This window comes from Staurois parvus, unplaced genomic scaffold (assembly GCF_062004578.1).
Source record: "Staurois parvus isolate SC_StPar_1 unplaced genomic scaffold, SC_StPar_1.0 ptg000476l, whole genome shotgun sequence".
NCBI classification, from domain to species: Eukaryota; Metazoa; Chordata; class Amphibia; order Anura; family Ranidae; genus Staurois; species Staurois parvus.
Genome location: NW_028318272.1, coordinates 2679069 through 2699688, shown reverse-complemented (window position 1 = coordinate 2699688; position 20620 = coordinate 2679069). Strand labels below are relative to the sequence as shown.

Genomic DNA, 20620 nt, shown 5'->3' with positions numbered 1-20620 from the left:
TCTTCAATAAAAACATTAAATTACAAGCACCCTTTAAAATGTTCTTTACTCTTTTGAAGATCTATGGGTGCTGCTGGTATCTGACTGTTTGATTGTGTTGTATCCTGGTCCCCCACTGACTTTACTACAGCTCTAAGTTCCATTTCAGCAGACTTTTTAATAGGCTTGAACCAAGCATTGATGTATGTGAACATAGCATTGATGTAGGTGACACATGGAGCAAATGCAATATGTCTATTAACACATGGTAACCATTTAGATCTTTGATAAATCACTTAGCAATAAAGGAATTGTCATCATAAATTGCATATGACAGAGATTATATTCCACTAGAGCAGTGGTGGGCAACCTTTTTTTTCAACTGAGCCAAATCTCGCCAAAACCATGATTGAAATTTATTTTGAGAGCCACATTTTTAAAACTGAAAATACATCTCCCATATAGTAATTCATCCCCCATAGTAATTCATCCCCCATATAGTAATTCATCCCCCATAGTGTAATTCATCCCCCATAGTAATTCATCCCCCATCGTAATTCATCCCCCATAGTGTAATTCATCCCCCATCGTAATACATCCCCCATAGTAATTCATCCCCCATATAGTAATTCATCCCCCATATAGTAATTCATCCCCCATAGTAATTCATCCCCCATATAGTAATTCATCCCCCATATAGTAATTCATCCCCCATAGCAATTCATCCCCCGTATAGTATTTCATCCCTCGTATAGTATTTCATCCCCCGTATAGTATTTCATCCCCCATATAGTATTTCATCCCTCATATAGTATTTCATCCCTCATATAGTATTTCATCCCCCATATAGTAATTCATCCCTCATATAGTATTTCATCCCTCATATAGTATTTCATCCCCCCATATAGTATTTCATCCCCCCATATAGTATTTCATCCCTCATATAGTAATTCATCCCTCATATAGTATTTCATCCCTCATATAGTATTTCATCCCCCCATATAGTATTTCATCCCTCATATAGTATTTCATCCCCCCATATAGTATTTCATCCCTCATATAGTATTTCATCCCCCCATATAGTATTTCATCCCTTATATAGTATTTCATCCCCCCATATAGTAATTCATCCCTCATATAGTATTTCATCCCTCATATAGTATTTCATCCCTCATATAGTAATTCATCCCTCATATAGTATTTCATCCCTCATATAGTATTTCATCCCTCATATAGTATTTCATCCCTCATATAGTAATTCATCCCTCATATAGTAATTCATCCCTCATATAGTATTTCATCCCTCATATAGTATTTCATCCCCCCATATAGTATTTCATCCCTCATATAGTATTTCATCCCCCCATATAGTATTTCATCCCTCATATAGTATTTCATCCCCCCATATAGTATTTCATCCCCCATATAGTATTTCATCCCCCATATAGTATTTCATCCCCCATATAGTATTTCATCCCCCATATAGTAATTCATCCCCCATATAGTATTTCATCCCCCATATAGTAATTCATCCCTCATATAGTATTTCATCCCTCATATAGTAATTCATCCCTCATATAGTAATTCATCCCTCATATAGTAATTCATCCCTCATATAGTATTTCATCCCTCATATAGTATTTCATCCCTCATATAGTAATTCATCCCTCATATAGTATTTCATCCCTCATATAGTATTTCATCCCCCATATAGTAATTCATCCCTCATATAGTATTTCATCCCTCATATAGTATTTCATCCCCCCATATAGTATTTCATCCCCCCATATAGTATTTCATCCCTCATATAGTATTTCATCCCTCATATAGTATTTCATCCCCCACAGTACTATTCCCCCCCCCCCTTCTAGTAAGCCAAGTCCCCCGTGTCAATTCACTTACCTTTTGCGTTCCTCTCGCTGTCTTCCCACGCCGTTCGGGTCTTCAGGGCGGACTGTGAGAGGAGCCTAGCTCCCCTCCCCTCACGTTCGGCACGCTGCCCCGCCTACACACATCCTGACAGCCACATCCGGATTAAAAGGTCCGCGCGGACTTTTGGGGCTGCCAACCGAGAGGAGGCAGGGGAGCGGCCGACCGAGAGGAGGGAGGGGAGCAGGCGCCCGGCACACAGAAGAGCCGCATTAGAGTGGGTAAAGAGCCGCATGTGGCTCGCGAGCCGCGGCTTGCCGACCACTGCACTAGAGCATACTTATTGTAGAACTATAGGCAAAAGATTGTTTTATCATTTTCGATAGAGGTTATAACCCATGCAAGGTTGATTTTTGCCATTTATGTTCCATTGAAGAGATTAACATTCACTTCCTGTCCAATAACCAAACAGGAAGTGGGAGGAAATCTCTGCAAATTAAGGGAATTCCTTGGGGACTCCCTGGTCACCAGAACTAGTGTCCTCATTGGAAGATTTCCTCTCTATTACTTTTCTGGGGACAAACCCACATTTGGGATTTTCTTTTACTTTCACTTTCAATGATAACAGTAAACAGAATAAATAGAGAGGGGGAATCTGCTTAACGGTGGCATAGACTGCAATAAAAACTGACAGGTGTTCTAATCCATTTCTAATCCAAAATTAAAAAAAAAATTGTCTTTAGTTTATACTTTAAACTTACAACAGATATTCAAGAAAGTTTGGATGTGCTTGTATAATCTAACCACCTCATGCCTTTTGGTCCAGCTTGTGTTCTAAAAATGTATACTCTAGTCACAGCAGAGTTCCTGTTTAGTGGAAGACAAGGAGTACACATGCAGTCCCAGTGTCCCATTTTTCCTCGGTAACAAAAATGGCCAGGTCAGTTGACTGTCACCTGTGCATGGGCATTTCCATTCTAAAACACAAAAAACACATAATTGAAGAACTGCTACTTACAGTATTTTTATGACCCTGTTACACCCATGCTCTGCGGTTCTGACCATTGTAGCTATCAGCACATGGGAGTCCTTGTTAAAGTGGAAGATAATTTACAAAATTACCTATTTCTTCACTCAAAATGAGTATTTCTGAGATAAAAGCATGTATCAATTTACACTCAACAGATAATATATACACCTGTATCATGCAGAAGCATGTAATTGTAAACACATTAAAAGCTATATTTAGTATATTAATACTGCTATGTTAACTGAAAGGAAAAATGTGAAAATATGTGCACAGTACACATGGGTAAAAGCTACTAACAATTGTAACTTCCCAAGAAATTCAGCAAAGTGCTTTATGTAGTACACTCTGCACGGAATTGTCAGAATATTGAAAGGTTCTTTCTTAACAATGCAGCAGTTCTGATGGGGGGGCTTCTAATATAAAATATGAATGGAAGTCTGTAGATGTTCCAGAGGGATGCACAGGTAACAGATGTTTGCTGTTGTAGCTTGGTCATCTTGGTTCCTAGTTATCATTCAGACAGAAATACAGTAACGAGTTTAACTGACCTTCTACTAGTTCCTTCCTGAATTGGTCTGTCTATTCTGGACCTGCAAATGTATGGAATTGGCCATGGAGGGTTAATTTATTACAGAACTGGTTTTGAAGTTTAACAAGTCAGCATTGGCAGCTCCTATAGCTCTGTCCTAACAATCTTATTTTAAAGCTGGATTACCTAAAGTGGGCACAATAATTCTGAGTTAAAAATATTTCTAAATAGCATTAATACATATGCAGTAAATCCAGTTTGAGTGCACTAAATCCTTACAAATCAGATATAGTATTAGTATCTGTAAGTAGTGCTGATATCATGACTAGGCTTCACATAGGCTGAGCAGAGTTATAGGCCAGACCAGTATAAAGGATAGGGTTAAAATGACACTAAACTATATTTTTGTTCTCCAAAAGTAATCCAAACACACCCACTACTTAATGGCCCTATAATCTATAATCTCAGATTGCCTAGGCAGTCCAAGTGAAAGTTTGCTCCCCCTCCTCTCTGCCTGCAGCTTTCTGGGACACATCACAGGTAGCAAAAAACTGCAGGACCATTCACAAAGCACAGCAAGAACATGCGTAGTAGGAAGCTGGTTGTGTAGCCACTAGGACTCACAGCTGGCTTCTACTAGTAAACATGCTGGCACCGGGGACCTGCTGATGGCTGAAGAACTGGTTCTGGTGAGGATAGCCTTGGACCCCTGGACAGATAGGTGTCCTTATATTAAAAGCAGCTACAGTATTTGTAGCTGCTGACTTTTAAAAAATTTTTTTTGGGGGGTGGGGGCACTGAAGATCCTCTTTAAGGCTCCATGCACACTGACTTAAAGCAACACCTGTGCTCTTGGAAAAAAAAAACGCTAATTTTAAGCTTTTTTTGGACTGACGTTTAGGAGCGTATAGCAACTACACTGCATTTGAGCGCCACAAACCAAAAATGCTATTTAATTCAATTTTAATGTTCAAAGCAAACCCATCCATCCATGTCTCCATACAATATTTTGCTGAGAAATCACTTTGAAAAACACCCACCTGTTATTTCTGGCTGTGGCCATCTTGAGTAAGGGCAGATGATTCATAAAGCATTTACTCTATAGAATCTATCTGCCCCTAGCTCATGCATGCAGACGGGGGGGTGTTTAGCTGAGAAAGCTTCTCTTCCTCTCCGGAAGACTCCAGGGATGTAGGGCATGATTTGTCTAGACCTGGAAGTAACTGAAGAAATGTAAAAAACACATTTAAAACAAGTAAATATGATATACTTTTGTATCTATTTACTATTATATTTACAGCGTAAGTATTAAAAACAGTCAGTGTTGACTGGGAAGGTTCCGCTTTAAGGGGGAGGTTTACAAAGCCTATGACCTCTGGGCTAGGCAGCTAGAAATGCTGAAACCAAGAGGTAATGGTGACTCCCAGAATTATGTGGATAAGCCACATAATTTTGCAATGTGCATGCATGCACTATTTTTAGCTTGCAGTTTTAGGCCTCATTCACGCCAGTTCTGTCAAACCTGCTCTTCTATATATTTGGAGGACATTTCTAAAGCATATAAATGCATGTAATTTTTAAATTGTGACATTCACATTGTGTGGTTACCTGCATTTAGATGCGGTCATTGTAGCTGCATTTAGAGAAATAGAATTCTGTGTGCCCAGGATCAAAAGTAGAAACCCTAAACCCAGCTAAAAGTAGGAACATCTAAACACAAGAAAAAGTGACCCGAGAGACATAAAAGTTGTTTATACTTCCGAGAACTTCTCCTGCGCTTAGAGAAATTAAACGCATGGAGTGCCAGAGTGAACGAGTCCTTAGAGTGTTTGAATAAATAAAATGGTTCTGCTTTAATCAAATTAATAAAGAAATCTGTTTAAAAAAACCCTTTCCCCATGAATTCTAAGTCCAAACAAATACATGAGATGCTTAGGTTGACATTTGCTTTTGATGTTTGAGGGTCAAACACTTGTGTCAGTGAGCACAATCTAATTCCGAATTTTACCTATTGCAAGAATGCAAAATGTCGCTGTCATACTAATTTATGTCTGCAAATCACCACCCCCTTCTGTCCTCTCCACCATTCAGAGCACTTATATCACTATACTTCCACAATGCATCGCACTCAGTGACTGTGGGAAAATAGAAATACAATTTGTGAATGATGGAGAGGGCAGTAGGGGTGAGTGGTGCAACTTTTCTGACTGGGGCAGCTATTAGTGCTCACAGTCCTGGAAGATAGCTGCACAGGGCAATATCAGGTGGATATGAAGGAGGCACTGAAAGGAACATATAAGGCCTCATGCACACTGGACTCTTTGCCAACTCTCCCAGAAGCCTTTCCTCCTGGCAGCAGTGTTTTTGGCAGAAAAAACACCTGACGCTTGTAAAAGTGTGTAATACATTTAGACGTGTCAAGCGCTTGGGCGTTAATTCATTTAATTTGCCAGAATAATATTTTATTCTGATCACTGAAATAAAATGATGTTCAAACGCTAATCATACCTAGTGTTGACACGCATTTAGATGCGTATACGTGTGTTTACAGGCATCAAGTGGTTTTTCTACCAAAACATCACCGCTCCTGGACCTACTGACAGTGGATTTTTTTTTCTGCCTCTAAACTCCTCTAAAAGCCTGTGTGTGCATGGACACATAGGCTAACATGCAGGGATGTTTAGAGGCATAAAAAAATGCCAGATACCTCTAGGAGTAGCTGAAAAACTTTCCAGTGTGTATGAGGCCTTAACCAGAAGCAGCAGCCTCTGCAGGCAATGGGTTATACACAATTACACATAATAATGTGTTGAATCCCCCCAAAGAAATCTAACATGCAATTTCAAGTATGTACCCCTGCCATTTAGGTTTAGTAACGTGGTTTGTAGCACAGACCCCTGAGGGTCCCAACAGATTTGTCCCAGGTTGCTTCATATGTGGGTATGAAGGCAGCCAGGCATCACAAACAGTCTCACAACTCTAGGACCAGGCAGGGAATGTCTTTTTAAAAGATAATGCTTGTTGAACTTGAATGGGGTGCAGGGTGGGCTTTGGGATACTCCAGTGGTACTGCAAGTAATCAGAGGACACTCTTTGCCTTGTCTACATTCTTCAGACAATTCTCCTTTTAGCAGACCAGAGGAGAACAGGTAACCCTGGGACTCCGAGCAAATGAACAGTCCCAAATTAGCAACATTGGAGCAGATGCTCGAAGAGTTAAAGTAGCAACAGCCCTTTAGCAAGTAGCCCTTTAGGTGGGATCTTCTCCTCCTGAACAAGAACCCTGCTGCTCCAGGTCCCAAATTATGTATGCACTCCTCAGCCACATGCTGGCTCCCGCCCCCGGGATTGGCTGATACTATATAAATATTCAGGCCAATCTCTCAGCCCACTACTTTCTAGAATCCATTAGAAGGCAGGGGAAAGCAATTGAGCCTGCAGCCAGTGAAATTTTGAACAGCCAAAAATAATCACACACTGATCCAATGGTTACAGAGGAGCTAAAGAACTAAATTTACCTGAACCTCTCTAGGAACCTATTCTAGGAGGGTGCTACAGGGATATACACAAACATTTTACAAATGTGGGAAGGCACATTTGTGTCTTTTGTTTTACTTGCTGCATGTGATTGAGAGAATGTGTGCCTGTTTTTTTATTATAATCTCCGTAGAAGGGTAATTCTTATAATTCCGCAAGATAATCATTGCAATAATAGTGCTTCAGGACTGTCTGAGTGTTTTTACTGTACAACTGACCATTTGTACAATTTTTTTTATTACAAATGCATTTCCAGCAGAACTTGAAAGCGCTTTAGTTTCCATGTACTCGAGGTAGTGTTTTTCTTCTCTTCACCTAAAGAAAGCCACTGAATGCTCAGATCGTCTGAGTCTTGGGAAAAAGAGAAGTCCAAAGGGGGTTGTAGAATTAGTTAAAATGGACAAATTAAAATGAATGATACTAGTTGGTTACAGGTGGCAAATGATATCCATCTCCTCTGAGGATGGGATTGAAGTGTTAAGAACTCCCTTAGATGTCACTGCTTTCATTGCACCTTTATTAGCACTTTTAAAGGGGCTTTATCACAAAGCAAAACCCACTTTCAGGACAGTGAAACTAATCTTATTCAGCTTACACATTTTCTTAAAGCTGGTCTCTGAAATAAGCAAATATTGTTTAACTACTTGCCTGCCCTATCAGTTCTGACACTTCTCTTGTACATGTAGAAGTCATCATTTTTTTCTGGAAAATCACTTGGAACCCCAAACATTATATTTTTTTTTAAGCAGAGGACCTAGAGAATACAGTGGTGAGTGTTGCAGTTTATTTGTGCAGTGGTGTTTCAAATACAAATTTTATTGGAAAAAATACACTTTAATAAATTTTATAGAACACAAACACAATTTAATACCCAATATTTTTTTAAAAGATGATGTCAATCCGAGTAAATAGATACTTAATTTGTCACGCTTTAAAAATGCACATGCCCGTCGAACAGTGCCAAACTACAGTACCTAAAATGCTCCATAGGCAAAGCTTTAAAAGCCTTTACAGTTTACCAGTTTAAAGTTACACCAAAAGTCTGCTGCTAGAATTATTGCTCCTAATTTTTTTTTAATCAACTTTATTGCTATGACAAGAGATGAACAACATCCCTTGTGATTCCGTGGGCTGTGACAGGTCCTCTTTAATGAAGAGATCTTGGGGTCTATTAGAATCCAAATCTCTCCGCCGGCCTTCATTGCAGCTGATCAGACACAGATTGGTCTGCTCGACTGCGTCCCTGTTAATGCTTTCGGTTTCTGCGGTCACTGAGAGGGAGGAACAACGTCAGTTCCCCTCTCTCTGTTTACTGATGGAAATGCCACTGATTGGGAGAGCCCAGGAAAGGTGGGAATGGGAAGGAGGGGCACCCCATTCCTCTGCCTATAAAAGTGATCAAGTGGCTGTATAGCCACTCAAATCACTGCTACAGAAAATAGTATTGCCAGCTGTAAAGTTTGATACTGGGATAATGCCTGTAGCTATAGGCATCATCTCAGTATAACCACTTAAACCCCAGGTCATCACATGACATCCACCTAGGGGGACGTGGTTAAATACAGGAGACGTGTATTCTTTCTAATGTGGTCATGCTTTGTGTGTGTTTTTAGATCTTTGCCGTAATCTGCAAGCATCTTGTAGTGCAGGGTTTATTGACCAGGGTTCTTCTACAGGTTACTAGTGGTAACTTGAGCAATGAGACATTTCTGCCTCTCACATAGGTTCCCATTGACACCATTGTTTCTTTTAGCTATAGGTCAGGCGGGAATTCTATTCCATGACTACAATTATAAACAGATTAATTTCCACTGGCCATTACACTAATGTCTCATGATTGTAGATATAGTCATTTTTAGCAGGGGTTCACTGAAACTGGAATGTTATTTCAAGGGTTCCTCTGTGTTGAAAAGGTTGAAAGAGGCACAACTCTGCTTTCTACACAGACTGTGTCTCAGCACAGTGACAATGTCAACACTACTTTGAGATCATAACTGTAGAAAAAAGTTAAGCTTTAAAGGCCTCCATTGGTGAGAGTAGGGCTTACCCTTTGTCTTTTTATATTCTATGATAATTCAGTTCTGGTTTAAATGATAAGTTCACCTTTCAGAACATGTTACATGTTATACCCATATTCAGAGTGTAACATGTTATGAATAGATCGACCCCCACTCCCCCCCCCCCATCCTCTGCTTGACAGCTAGCTAGGGATCTTCTCCTCTCACTAGCTGTCATAATTTAAAAAAAAAATGTGGACGCATAGGGCTCCGCTCGCCCAGCCACATCACTCATTCACAGTCCTCTGTGAATGAGAAACTACAAGTCCCGACAGCCTTAGCAGCTATTGACTTGCAGTTCTCAATTAACTACCACGGCGCTATGGAGCACTGTGATAGTTCATTGATTCTTCCTGTCAGTATATCTGCTTGCAGTACATCCTGTATGGGCAAGCGGATATACTGACAGGTCTGCAGGAGACCTGCATGACACCAGCGATCTGCTGATGGTTTACAGGCTCATGCAACAAAAAATAATAAATGCACATTTATTTTACCTGCAAAAAAAAAGCTTGTATTTATTATTTATTAGCAAAAGGTGAACTTATTCTTTAATTTACATTCATTGCTGTTGCGATAGTAACAACTTTCAATGAAGGATTCCAGCCTTTGTTATGAACCATAGTCAGATAGTAAGTGGCAATAGGCTTTACTGGCTTTACTGTGATCAGTTCAATCAGTTATGACACTAGCCATTAGAGCACAAACAAATGTGACAGCTATCATGCCTTGAATGGAACTGCTTTGGGGAAACCATTAAATTGTTGGGTTTAGCTCTGCTTTAAGGTTTTTAATGACCATTTATTATCACTAAATTGATCGGAAGGCTAGGATCACATCTATGTGTTTTTCTAGTGCATTTACAGATCTACAGAAATGCACTGCAATCCATTTAAACTTCATTCTTTTGGACCCGTTTACATCTATGCAGTTTCCTCCAATGCTTTTTTTTGAAAAGGTGCAAGGACTTTTTTTTTCATACAACAGGATGCATTGTTTGCTCCATAGACTGCAATGGAATTGTATAAAAAATACACATATAAATGTGTTTTTGTCACGTTTCTGCTGATTTTACCTGCATGACATGACACCTCCACCTAGCAACATCAACACATATAGTCATGGCCAAAAATATTGGCACCCCTGCATTTCTTTCAGATAATGCACACTTCTCCCAGAAAATAGTAGCACTTATAAATCTTTAGGCATTCTTATGTTTATTTATTTTGATTGTATTGGTATGAAACAAAAAAGTGGAGAAATATAAAGCCAAATCGGACACATTCCAAAACCGCAAGAATGGACTGGACAAAATTTTTGGCACCTGCTCAAAATTGTAAGAAATAATTGCATGCCAAGTTTGTGATGCTCCTGTAATTTGTAATTAAACTCACCTGTATGAATTAACAGGTGCTGACAATATAGAAATCACACCAGCAACCAGTTAAAATCATGAAAAATTTAGTCAACCTTTCTGTTGAAAGAGAAAGAGCAGCAAAGAATTGTCTGAGGACTTGAGAACAAAAATTGTGGAAAAACATGGACAATCCCAAGGTTACAAGTACATTTCCAGAGATCTTAATGTTCCTGTGTTCACTGCGCACAACATTGTCAAAAAATTTACAGCCCTTGGCACTCTAGCTAATCTCCTTGGATGTGGAAGAAAGATAAAAATTGATCAAAGATTGCAATGAAGGATTGTTCAAATGGTGGATAATAAATCTCGATCAACTTCCAGAAAAATTCAAGCTGACCTTAAGGCACAGGGTACAATTGTTTCAGCTCGCAATATACGTCACTTTCTGAATGAAAAGGGATGCTATGGTAAGATACCCAGGAGAACCCCACTGCTGCCACAGAAACATAAAATAGCCAGATTGAAGTTTGCCAAAACTTGAGGAAGCCAAAATCCTTTTGGGAAAATGTGCTGTGGGCAAACAAAACAAAATTACAGCTTTTTGGTAAAGCCCATCATTCTACTGTTCTCAGAAAAGAAATGAGGCCCTTAAAGAAAAGAATACAGTCCCTACAGTCAAACTCGGTGGAGGTTCACTGATGTTTTGGGGTTGCTTTGCTGCTTCAGGCACTGGATGTCTTGACCATGTGCATGACATTATGTGACCGGGGTGTAAGACAAACAACTGGAGAGTACTGAACTGGCCAGCAATGAGTCCAGATCTCAATCCCATAGAGCACCTGTGGAGAGATCGCACAACAGCAGTTGGGAAAAGGAACCCTTCCAATCTGAGAGACCTGGAGCAGTTGGCAAGAGAAGAGTGGTCCAAAATTCCAGAAGAGAGATAATTACAGGAAGCAGTTGACTTCATTTATTTTTTCCAAGCGGTGTACTACCAATATTGACAGATTTGTCCAGTCTATTTTTGGGGTTTTGAATGGAATGTGTCAGATTTGGCTTTTGTTTCTCTACTTTTTTGTGTCATACCAATACAAACAAAAGAAATAAACATGAGAATGCCTAAACATTTGTAATTGCAACCATTTTCTGGGCGAAGCGGTGCATTATATTACAGAAATGCAGGGGTGCCAATATATCTTGGCCATGACTGTAGCTTGCCATTGACCAAAACAAAAAAGAAAAATTCATTAGAAATGCATATGAATAAATGCAAAACTTGCCGAAATAGATGTGAACCTAGCCTACAGTTTAAGTATTTGGGTTTTTTTAAATAATAGACATAATATACTTATCTGCTCTGTGGTATTGCACAGAACAGCCCTGATCCTCCTATTCTTGAGTCCCCCGCTGGTACTCTCAGCTCCTCCTCCTTCTTAGTGCGCCACCATAGGAAGCTACCTCCTATGGGGATTCATTTGTGGGCTTGCTCACAGGATATGGCTGACAACAGCTGGAGCCAATACAATAGGTTATTTTGTATGGATGCATAACTAGATTGTATAGGTTTAATATATATACAGTGCATCCAGAAAGTATTCACAGCGCTTAACTATTGCCACATTTTGTTATGTTACAGCCTTATTCCAAAATGGATTAAATCAATTTTTTCCACAGCATTCTACAAATAATACCCCATAATGACAATGTAAAAGACATTCGTTTTGAAATCTTTGCAATTTATTAAAAATAAAAAACGAAAAAAAAACCCCACATGTACACAAGTATTCACAGCCTTTGCCATGACACTCAAAATTGAGCTGTGGTGCATCCTGTTCCCACTGATCATCCTTGAGATGTTTCCACAACTTCGTTGGAGTCCACCTGTGGGAAATTCAGTTGATTGGATATGATTAGGAAAGGTATAAACCTGTCTATATAAGGTCCCACAGTTAACAGTGCATGTCCGAGCACAAACCAAGCCATGAAGTCCAAGAAATTGTCCGTAGTCCTCCGAGATAGGATTGTATCAAGGTACAGATCTGGCGAAGGGTACAGAAAAATTTCTGCAGCATTGAAGGTCCCAATGACCACAGTGGCCTCCATTATCCATAAAGGGCAGAGGTTTAGAACCACCAGGAATCTTCCTAGAGCGGGCCGTCTGGCCAAAATGAGCGATTGAGGGAGAGGGGCCTTAGCCAGTGAGGTAACCAAGCACCCGTTAGTCACTCTGAAAGAGCTCCAACGTTTCTTTGTGGAGAGAGGAGAACCTTCCAGAAGAACAACCATCTCTGCAGCACTCCACCAGTCAGGTATGTATGGTAGATTGGCCAGACGGAAGCCACTTCTCAGTAAAAGGCAAATGGCAGCCCACCTGGAGTTTGCCAAAAGGCACCTGAGGGACTCTCAGACCATGAGAAACAAAACTCTCTGGTCCAATGAAACAAAGATTGAACTCTTTGGCCTGAATGCCAAGCGTCATGTCTGGAAGAAACCAAGAAGAAATTTTTAATAAATTGTTAAGATTTCAAAACTAACTTCTTTTGCATTGTCAATTTGGGGTATTGTTTATAGAATGTTGAGGAAAAAATTTAATTGAATTCATTTTTTAACATAACAAAATGTGGCAAAAGTTGAGCGCTGTGAATACTTTCTGGATGCACTGTATATGTCTGGAGCTTTAAATATAAAATTATTTGCTTAGGCTGTGATTAGATAGACTCATAGATGTTCTTTAAAGCTGCAGCAAGTATTCAGAAAGGCAAGTAAAAAACACTGTGCATCTGCTAAAAGAAAGCTGTGATCTACCGCTAGCTGGAGATCACTTACTTACACCCTACTTATACCTTTTAGTAGACCTTTTCTATGGCAATGGGGCCTAGTAGCAGATGGCCACCAGCTTTGTAAGGCTGTGTAGTGATTTATATAGATGGCAATTGCATTTGAAATATACATTACAAATATGAAACATATGTGTATATAGGTTAGAAACCTAAATTTGGTTGCTATGAAATGATATAGTATTATCTACCACTAGAAAGCTTTCCTTTTGAGATTAGAGTGGCAGAGAGCCCCTACATAATTCTGCCATGGGGCCCCATAACAAATATGTATGGGGCCTTATACACATTTGTATGGAATGCATTCCACAAGATAATAGCAGTATGTTCTTGCTTTTTTTCGTAAATGTTCCCCCTATGTCACCCGCTGTTATTTTTTATGTTAAATAGAAGAAGACTTATCAATGCATCAAGTGCCAGATGACCTTTGAGAATGAAAGAGAAATTCAGATTCACGTTGCCAACCACATGATAGGTAAGCATTTTTGTCCTTTACAAAAACATTTTCCCTGTTTTTATAAAATTAAATTTTTCCTTCTTGCAGTTGTAGATCACGTCATTCTTTTCCTGATTGAATATGGTGCATATTGAGAAATGGTTCTTTTTTTTTTAATAGCAAAAAGCACTTTTATTTAGCCATGCAAAAGGCACCTGTCGACTGTCAACAGTTTCAAGGCAATTATACACCAATTCTTTCTGTGTCATGACATTTGGGGAATTTGCAGCATTTAGCCAGAAAAGTGCAAGCAGTTACATCCACTCATACAGATTTGTCAAAGCAAAATTTACTTTGAGTTCATTTTATGTTATTTCTTTTCCGGCTGATTTGAATGTCTTGTCTATGTCATTGGTGGAGGGCATACTGGGGCTGAAACATTAAATCTTGAAAAGAAAAAGTTACAACAAAGTTGGCGTTGTTGCCAATAGCAATCAATATGAAATTTAATTTTATGGAAAAAATAAACAAGAATGAATAGCCACTATTGGCAGCAACACTGTTAGTTTTCTTATTTTTCCCCCCATTTTTAATGACCTAACCTAAAGTGGTGTAAAAACCCAAAACTAAAAATGTGACCTGTTGCAGCTTACCAATTACTAGATGTATTAGCTGCATCAGTTTTCTTTTCTTCAGCATTTTCCTCTGTTTTCACCTGGTGATCTGACCAGTAACACACTTTCTGTATTAGAAGGAGCACAGGGGGCACAGCAGACAGCAGCCTTGTCAGTCTGGGGGGAGGAAGGAGGGGGTATTAAATGTATTAGCAGATTCAAATACACAAACAAGCCAAACTCTAGCTCGCCCTGTAATCAGTTACAACAAAGTTTTTATGTGAATAAAAGCTGATTTGACCACACCAGCGAGTGTAAGGCTTCATGTACACGAGCCTACCCTGACCGCCGGCCGCGGGCAAAACGTGGCAAACGCGGTGCTGCGGTTTTGCTGTGTTTTCCCGTGGTCGGCGGTCAAAATGTTCTTATCCTGAACGTGATTCTTCGTGTTCAGGAGAGGGAGGTTTAACCTCACCTAAACGCAGCAGCTCCAAAACGCTGCTAAAAGCCTATGTGTACATGGACACACAGGCTTTTATGGAGTTGAGTTTAGGAGCTTTGGCAAAAAAATGCCAAAAGCTCCTAAACTAGAGTTTAGGAGCTGCTCACGAACATGGAGGGTCTTAAATGGTTTGTCTCATCCATGCAAACTGATACATTCTGCTGGAGAGCTTGTGCTTTTGAAAAACAGCAGAGTTGTTGGCTGAATCACCAAAAATAGAAAGAAAGCCTACAAAAGAAAACTAATGCAGCTCACATCTAAGAAATGGTCAGCTGCAGTATAATATTTTTATTTTAAGAATGTTCATTCAGTTTTCTAATCATTATTGGGGTCAAATCAACATTGTCATCAACCACAAAAAATTTGAAAATTCAAAGGAGCAGGATGGAAAATTAACAAATTACCAACTGTATGTGGTGTTCTTTTTGGGAAATTACATTAATTCCAAAGTCAAATGTTAAAAGTAAGCAAAATTTTGAGGCACTTTCAAAGACATTTGTTCAGTCTTCAAATGTTGAAAAATCTACTAGTGTATAGTCAAGTTGAGGCAACCAGCAAGACTACTCACACAACAACAGTAATTTAAAGCTGGCAATGTTGATAACTTTCATTGGGTATCTGCTGAAGAATGCAGCAAAAGCAGCCATTTGATATGGTGATAGAATAACGAGGTAAAATGATTTATGAAAATAATTAGGCTTTTTCGACAGTTACAAACCTAAATAAGGATTACATACCTATATGATATTTAGATTTGTGAAACAAAAGTTTTTAATAGAAAGTTATTGTGCAATAAAATAAGTATTGGGTTTACTATAACACATCCATTTTGGCAAACTGAACCTGATATTAATTATGGTAACATAAAGTGAGCTGGATATACACGGATCACAATTTTGCCAGTTAAACAGGTACCAACCGAATTTCTATCCATGTATGCACTGGGAGGTTGTACAGAAATCAATCTACCGAATGACTTCTGTACAACCGTCTTGTTGTATTTTTGCCGCTCAATCAGTGCTGTTGGATATAGCCAGCAACGCTGATTAGCGTTTTCTGATGGTGGGGAAGCCTCCTTGCTGTCAGAATGCAATAGTTCAGCAGGGAGGATTTCCCCATCCACCTCAAATGTGTAGATGGGGTAATAGGGTCATTTTTTGCAAAGTGCAGATTGAACAAAAAAAGGGACTAATCATGTATGGGTTGCCTTAGGGCCAATGTAGGGAGGCTTTCTTGTCAAATATGGCCTTTCGCACTTGAGCAGCATTACTTTTGAATGGGAAATTTAGTCAGAGAAAGCTTGCATTTGACCTGCTTTGCTTGCAATTCAAGCACACCTCAATAGGACACGCTGCGTTTGAAGAAATGTAAAGCAGAGACTGCACTACTCCACTGAGGTCAATGGTCAGGAAAACACCAATCTTCATGAACCCTTATTCACATGACTGCTTTAAACTGCTTAAAGCTGAAAATTAGTTTTCTGAGCATCATGGACTATGTTATAGTTCTTTGTTACCTGTTATTAGGTAAGGCCATAGTGCGTACTTAATGATAATATTTTCACTACAGACATATAGTGTTAATAGGCTAACAACACTGTAATGGGAGCTAATTGCTGGTTCTATTATGCACAGATAGGCATGAACACAGCCCAATGTCTCCACTACAGTTGATATGTATAAACTCAGTTCATATAAATGCAGTCTGATTTCTCCACTATGGTCAGATACGTATAGACTCAGCCTAATGTCTTCACTATGGTCAGATAGGTATAACTCAGTCTAATGTCTTCACTATGATTAGATAGCCATAAACACAGTCTAATGTTTTCAGTATGGTCAGATACTGCAGGTACAAACACAGTCTAATGCAGTATTTCTCAGCCTTTTTTCAATCACGACACCCTTTAAAATTTTGCACAATCTCCAGGCACCTCATTCTTGAATTTAAAAAAACTAAACTAATAGTTGTACATAACACAATAACATCCACACACGCAGAACACTCATCATTATTGTTGATTTATTCTTACAAACCAAATACACCTTTGCACGCTGGTGCTGACTAGCATTCCAATGTTTTTCTTCTCCCCCAGTTGCTCTCCCTCATTCAGCTAATGATACATCAGTGATGATGAAGAGGGGCAGGGGAGGGGCAAACAAGGATGCTGTGCAGGCGCCCAACGTCCTCTTTATCAAGTAATAGAAGTCATTGGTTGTTAGGAAGCCATCAACTAGTAGGTTATTTTTGGGTAAATTTAGGCATTTTGCCAAGTCACCACTGAAGAAATCTGAAGGCACCCTGGTTGAAAAAAGGCTAGTCTAATGTCTTCACTATGGTAAGATAGGTATAATTGCAGTCTAATGCCTTCACTATGGTCAGACAGATATAACAGTCTAATGTCATGACTGATGTGGTTTAATTTAAGCTGATTGTTTTTTTTTTCTTGTTAAAAATGACTTAATTAAACCACACCTTTAACGCAGCTGATTTCCGAAAGATTTGATTCATTACGAAAATGACTGTTTTTTTCATACGATCATATTGTATGCGTAATTTATATACATGTTTAGAAATATGTTTTTTTAACATTGTCACAGTTTTTTTTAACATACTGTTATTGATCTATATGCGCAGATGAGCGCATATGGTGAGATGTAGCTGTCACTTGTCACTGTCACTTTAACAAAAATTAAGGGCTGCATTCTAACTCTGCCCAAAAGATAGGCAGGTGTGATTGGGCAAAGCTCCAACATTACCTACCTCCATTTATTCTTATGGGTTCATCATTATGATTGGCATCCTCACTGGCTAATAGAAATATATGGGAGGCAGGAGAAGGGCCTGTACAGGCAGACATTTGGACAGAGAATGCCTACTGAAAGCTGTTGCAGGTATGTATTCTTGTCAGCAGATTTTTTGGGAATTAAAGTGACAGTCACTGTAAGGAGGAACTTTCTGACCCACCAAATCCTTTATAATACATAATAGTGACACTTATTTTGTGCATTAAAATGTGCTGCTGCCAGCTGTTATGCTGAACTGCATTTAATCATTTTTAACCAATGAGAAGTCTGTTGTATGGGAGTGTTTGCTATTACTGTTTTCTGCTGTAGAAAAAAGTATGGTGAGTATGCTTTGTTCCAGTATATGGATGAGATTATGTTGACTTACAAATATCTTGTATGTCTAGATATTGGTAACCTTTGTGCAAAAGAATAAAATGATGAAGACATCTGTTACTATGGTTGTAAAAGCATATTTGTGTTTATCCACCTATTAAGCTGTCACTTTGCAGCAGCTGGTACATTTAGAGAGGCAAGGACTGAAGTAGGTTGCTATCAGTTGCCTAGGAAAATGAAATCTGCCTCTAAATGTAATTAAAATCACTTATTTAGCAAATTTTCTTATGCATACTGATTATATTACTTTGTAATTCATTATATTTTTGTGGACTCGATTTTGCACTAGTTGATGAACTTTTGTATGCTTTTAACCTGTAGGCTCAGGGCATATAATCAGTTTATTGGGAATACATCGAGTTGTTCTCTCTTTTTCTCTGTCTGCCTTCCTGTAAAAGATATTTGAAACTACTCTGCTCCAGAGCAGGAATCTCTCATCTCGGTGCCTGTTTAAGTGGTGATATCAAGTCACTTGCAATGCCAAGCTGGCAGTGCCCAGGGTTTGTTCTCCTGCAGAACGTGGCAAAGCAATTCTGCAATTGCTCCTCTTGTAGCAGCCGGCAGATAGCAACAAGGGCTTTTGGGACCATAAAGCGAGAAGCCAAATTATATTGATAATAAAGTTGAGGCCGTTTGTGAAAAGGGCTGCCACCTCAAGGGTCTTTGCAGGAGTAGGAAAACACCACATTTGCATTTTCCATTTCCATATATTGACTACAAAAATGGCCTTTACTCAATTAAGACTTATAGCTTTTGGGATGCATGCAGCAATTTTATGAAATATTTACCACCTTATTTGCATTTGCCATATAAGATTTTTTTATGTATTTATTTTTTTTATTATAGCCACAAAGAAACTGGAACCCTCTTGAAATAGACTTGATACAAGTAGTTTTTTATGTATTTCCTTTTAAACGTTTAATTTTTAAAGTAGCACACCTCCCTTCGAAATTGCTACATAAAACCACTATATATAATGTATTGATCTTTATTACTGAGAAATAGTTGAATCAAACTGGTACCAGTGGTCAATTTAATTCACTGATTTTTAATGTAATTTTTCATTTAAAAAAAAAAGAATTAAAGTGAAATTATAGCCTCTTTTTTTATTATCTTTAATTTTGAAAAGAGCGCAGGAGGATTAAACTGCTCTCTGTATCCTCAATGGGGGATTTTCCCCTACTTCTTGTCTCTGGGCAGATTTCTCCTCACTTTCTGTCTCGGAGACAGTGTCAAAATGGGAAAACCAACAATGAAAATCCTGCAGTAGTTTTACCCTTCTCCTGTTGCACTGAACTTTCTAGGACTTTTGGACAATACTCTCCAATGGCGACCCATAGATGCAGACCAAGGAGAAAGCAAAAATTTACCAGGCTAATAAATTGTTTAAATAGGGATTGGAATGAAAATCCCATTGACAGCACCTTAAACACAAGGTTTCCTTGGAAAAGTCAGTCCATCCAAAACTTATTTGGATTTTGGTAGATGTTGGAGAACTAAGCCATCCATTAATATCTTGCATCATTTAGAGTTGCAGGCAGTGATTTCCTAGTTGCTCACACCTGTTGCAGCCCATGCAAAGAAGTCTCGCACACCTTCATGGATTTTTTAAATTATTTTTTTGTATTATGGAGAAGAGCATTTGAGAAACTACCATTTTATAGTTCGTTAGTTGGAACTGAAGATGTATTTAGGTAGGCTAATGTGACGGAAGGTGAATCAGGGAGCACAGGCAAGCACATGCAGGTTCCGAAAACACATTCAGATGCATCACACTAAAGCATTCATATATTCAGAGAATCAAGGAATAGTTCCACAACAAATTTTTTTTGCAGTTAAATGGTTGCCATGTAAAGGGTATGGTTTACCTACGTACCAAAATATCCTTTTTTGCTTAAACTATGCGGCCAGAGAAGGTTAAAATTGGTTGACATAATCCCACCAAAACTTTAAACGGCTTCATAAATGAAATGCTGACACCTTCAGGTGCAAGAAATGGCATGGCTTCCACACCATGATACACCAGTAGTCATTCAGGCCTCCCATCAAGTTTAAGCCCCAGTAGTCAGGGGCAGAAGGGGCTTACCAGTGCTAGACTTTATAAAACTGACAGTTATTTATTAGAGCTCCCCATAGTGACAGGCAAATTATTGAAAGGTATGTGTGGCTGAGTTACAGTATTCACCAATTTAATAGCTATACTTAATAGATTTAGATTTTTTATGATTACATCTGTACCTGTACAAAAGTAAAACTAAAATAAAAGGAACATGTTTTAGAAAAGTCACATGTGACAAAAATTGTGCATTTCCCCGGAGTTAGACAAATTTTAACCTTTATTAACAAGTGTAAAACAGAGCTCTTCGGAACATGGTGACTGTATTTCCTGGGTAATTTGCAGTTGTATATTTTATGTTAATTTCAATCAGATTATTGCCCCCCTGCTAGGTTTACTAGAGACTCACTGTGATATGAATAATTTCTATCAACTCTGGTTTTTTTTCTCTTATTTAAGATTTGGCACCTTTTTCTTTTCTAAGATTTCTGAATTACCAGTGCTCTGGAATCTTGAAAACAAATGAGACCTTACAGCCAAAGTAACTCACAGTGAGAATTAATATAAAATAGCAAGAATAATTACAAGGAAAACAGCCCTCACAGATGTTTTTCTGCCATGTAATGTAATAACTG

The 20620-nt window shown here is 38.8% G+C and overlaps 1 protein-coding gene across 1 annotated transcript in view; it reads left to right on the top strand.

Moving 5' to 3' along the window:
- The window catches only part of ZNF423 (zinc finger protein 423), a 387723-nt gene that overhangs the window by 181304 nt on the left and 185799 nt on the right, over positions 1-20620 (top strand). Inside the window, exon 5 of the mRNA XM_089689472.1 lies at positions 13586-13670. Within this exon, the coding sequence (XP_089545598.1) occupies positions 13586-13670 (85 nt within the window). The remainder of the gene's footprint in view (positions 1-13585; positions 13671-20620) is intronic.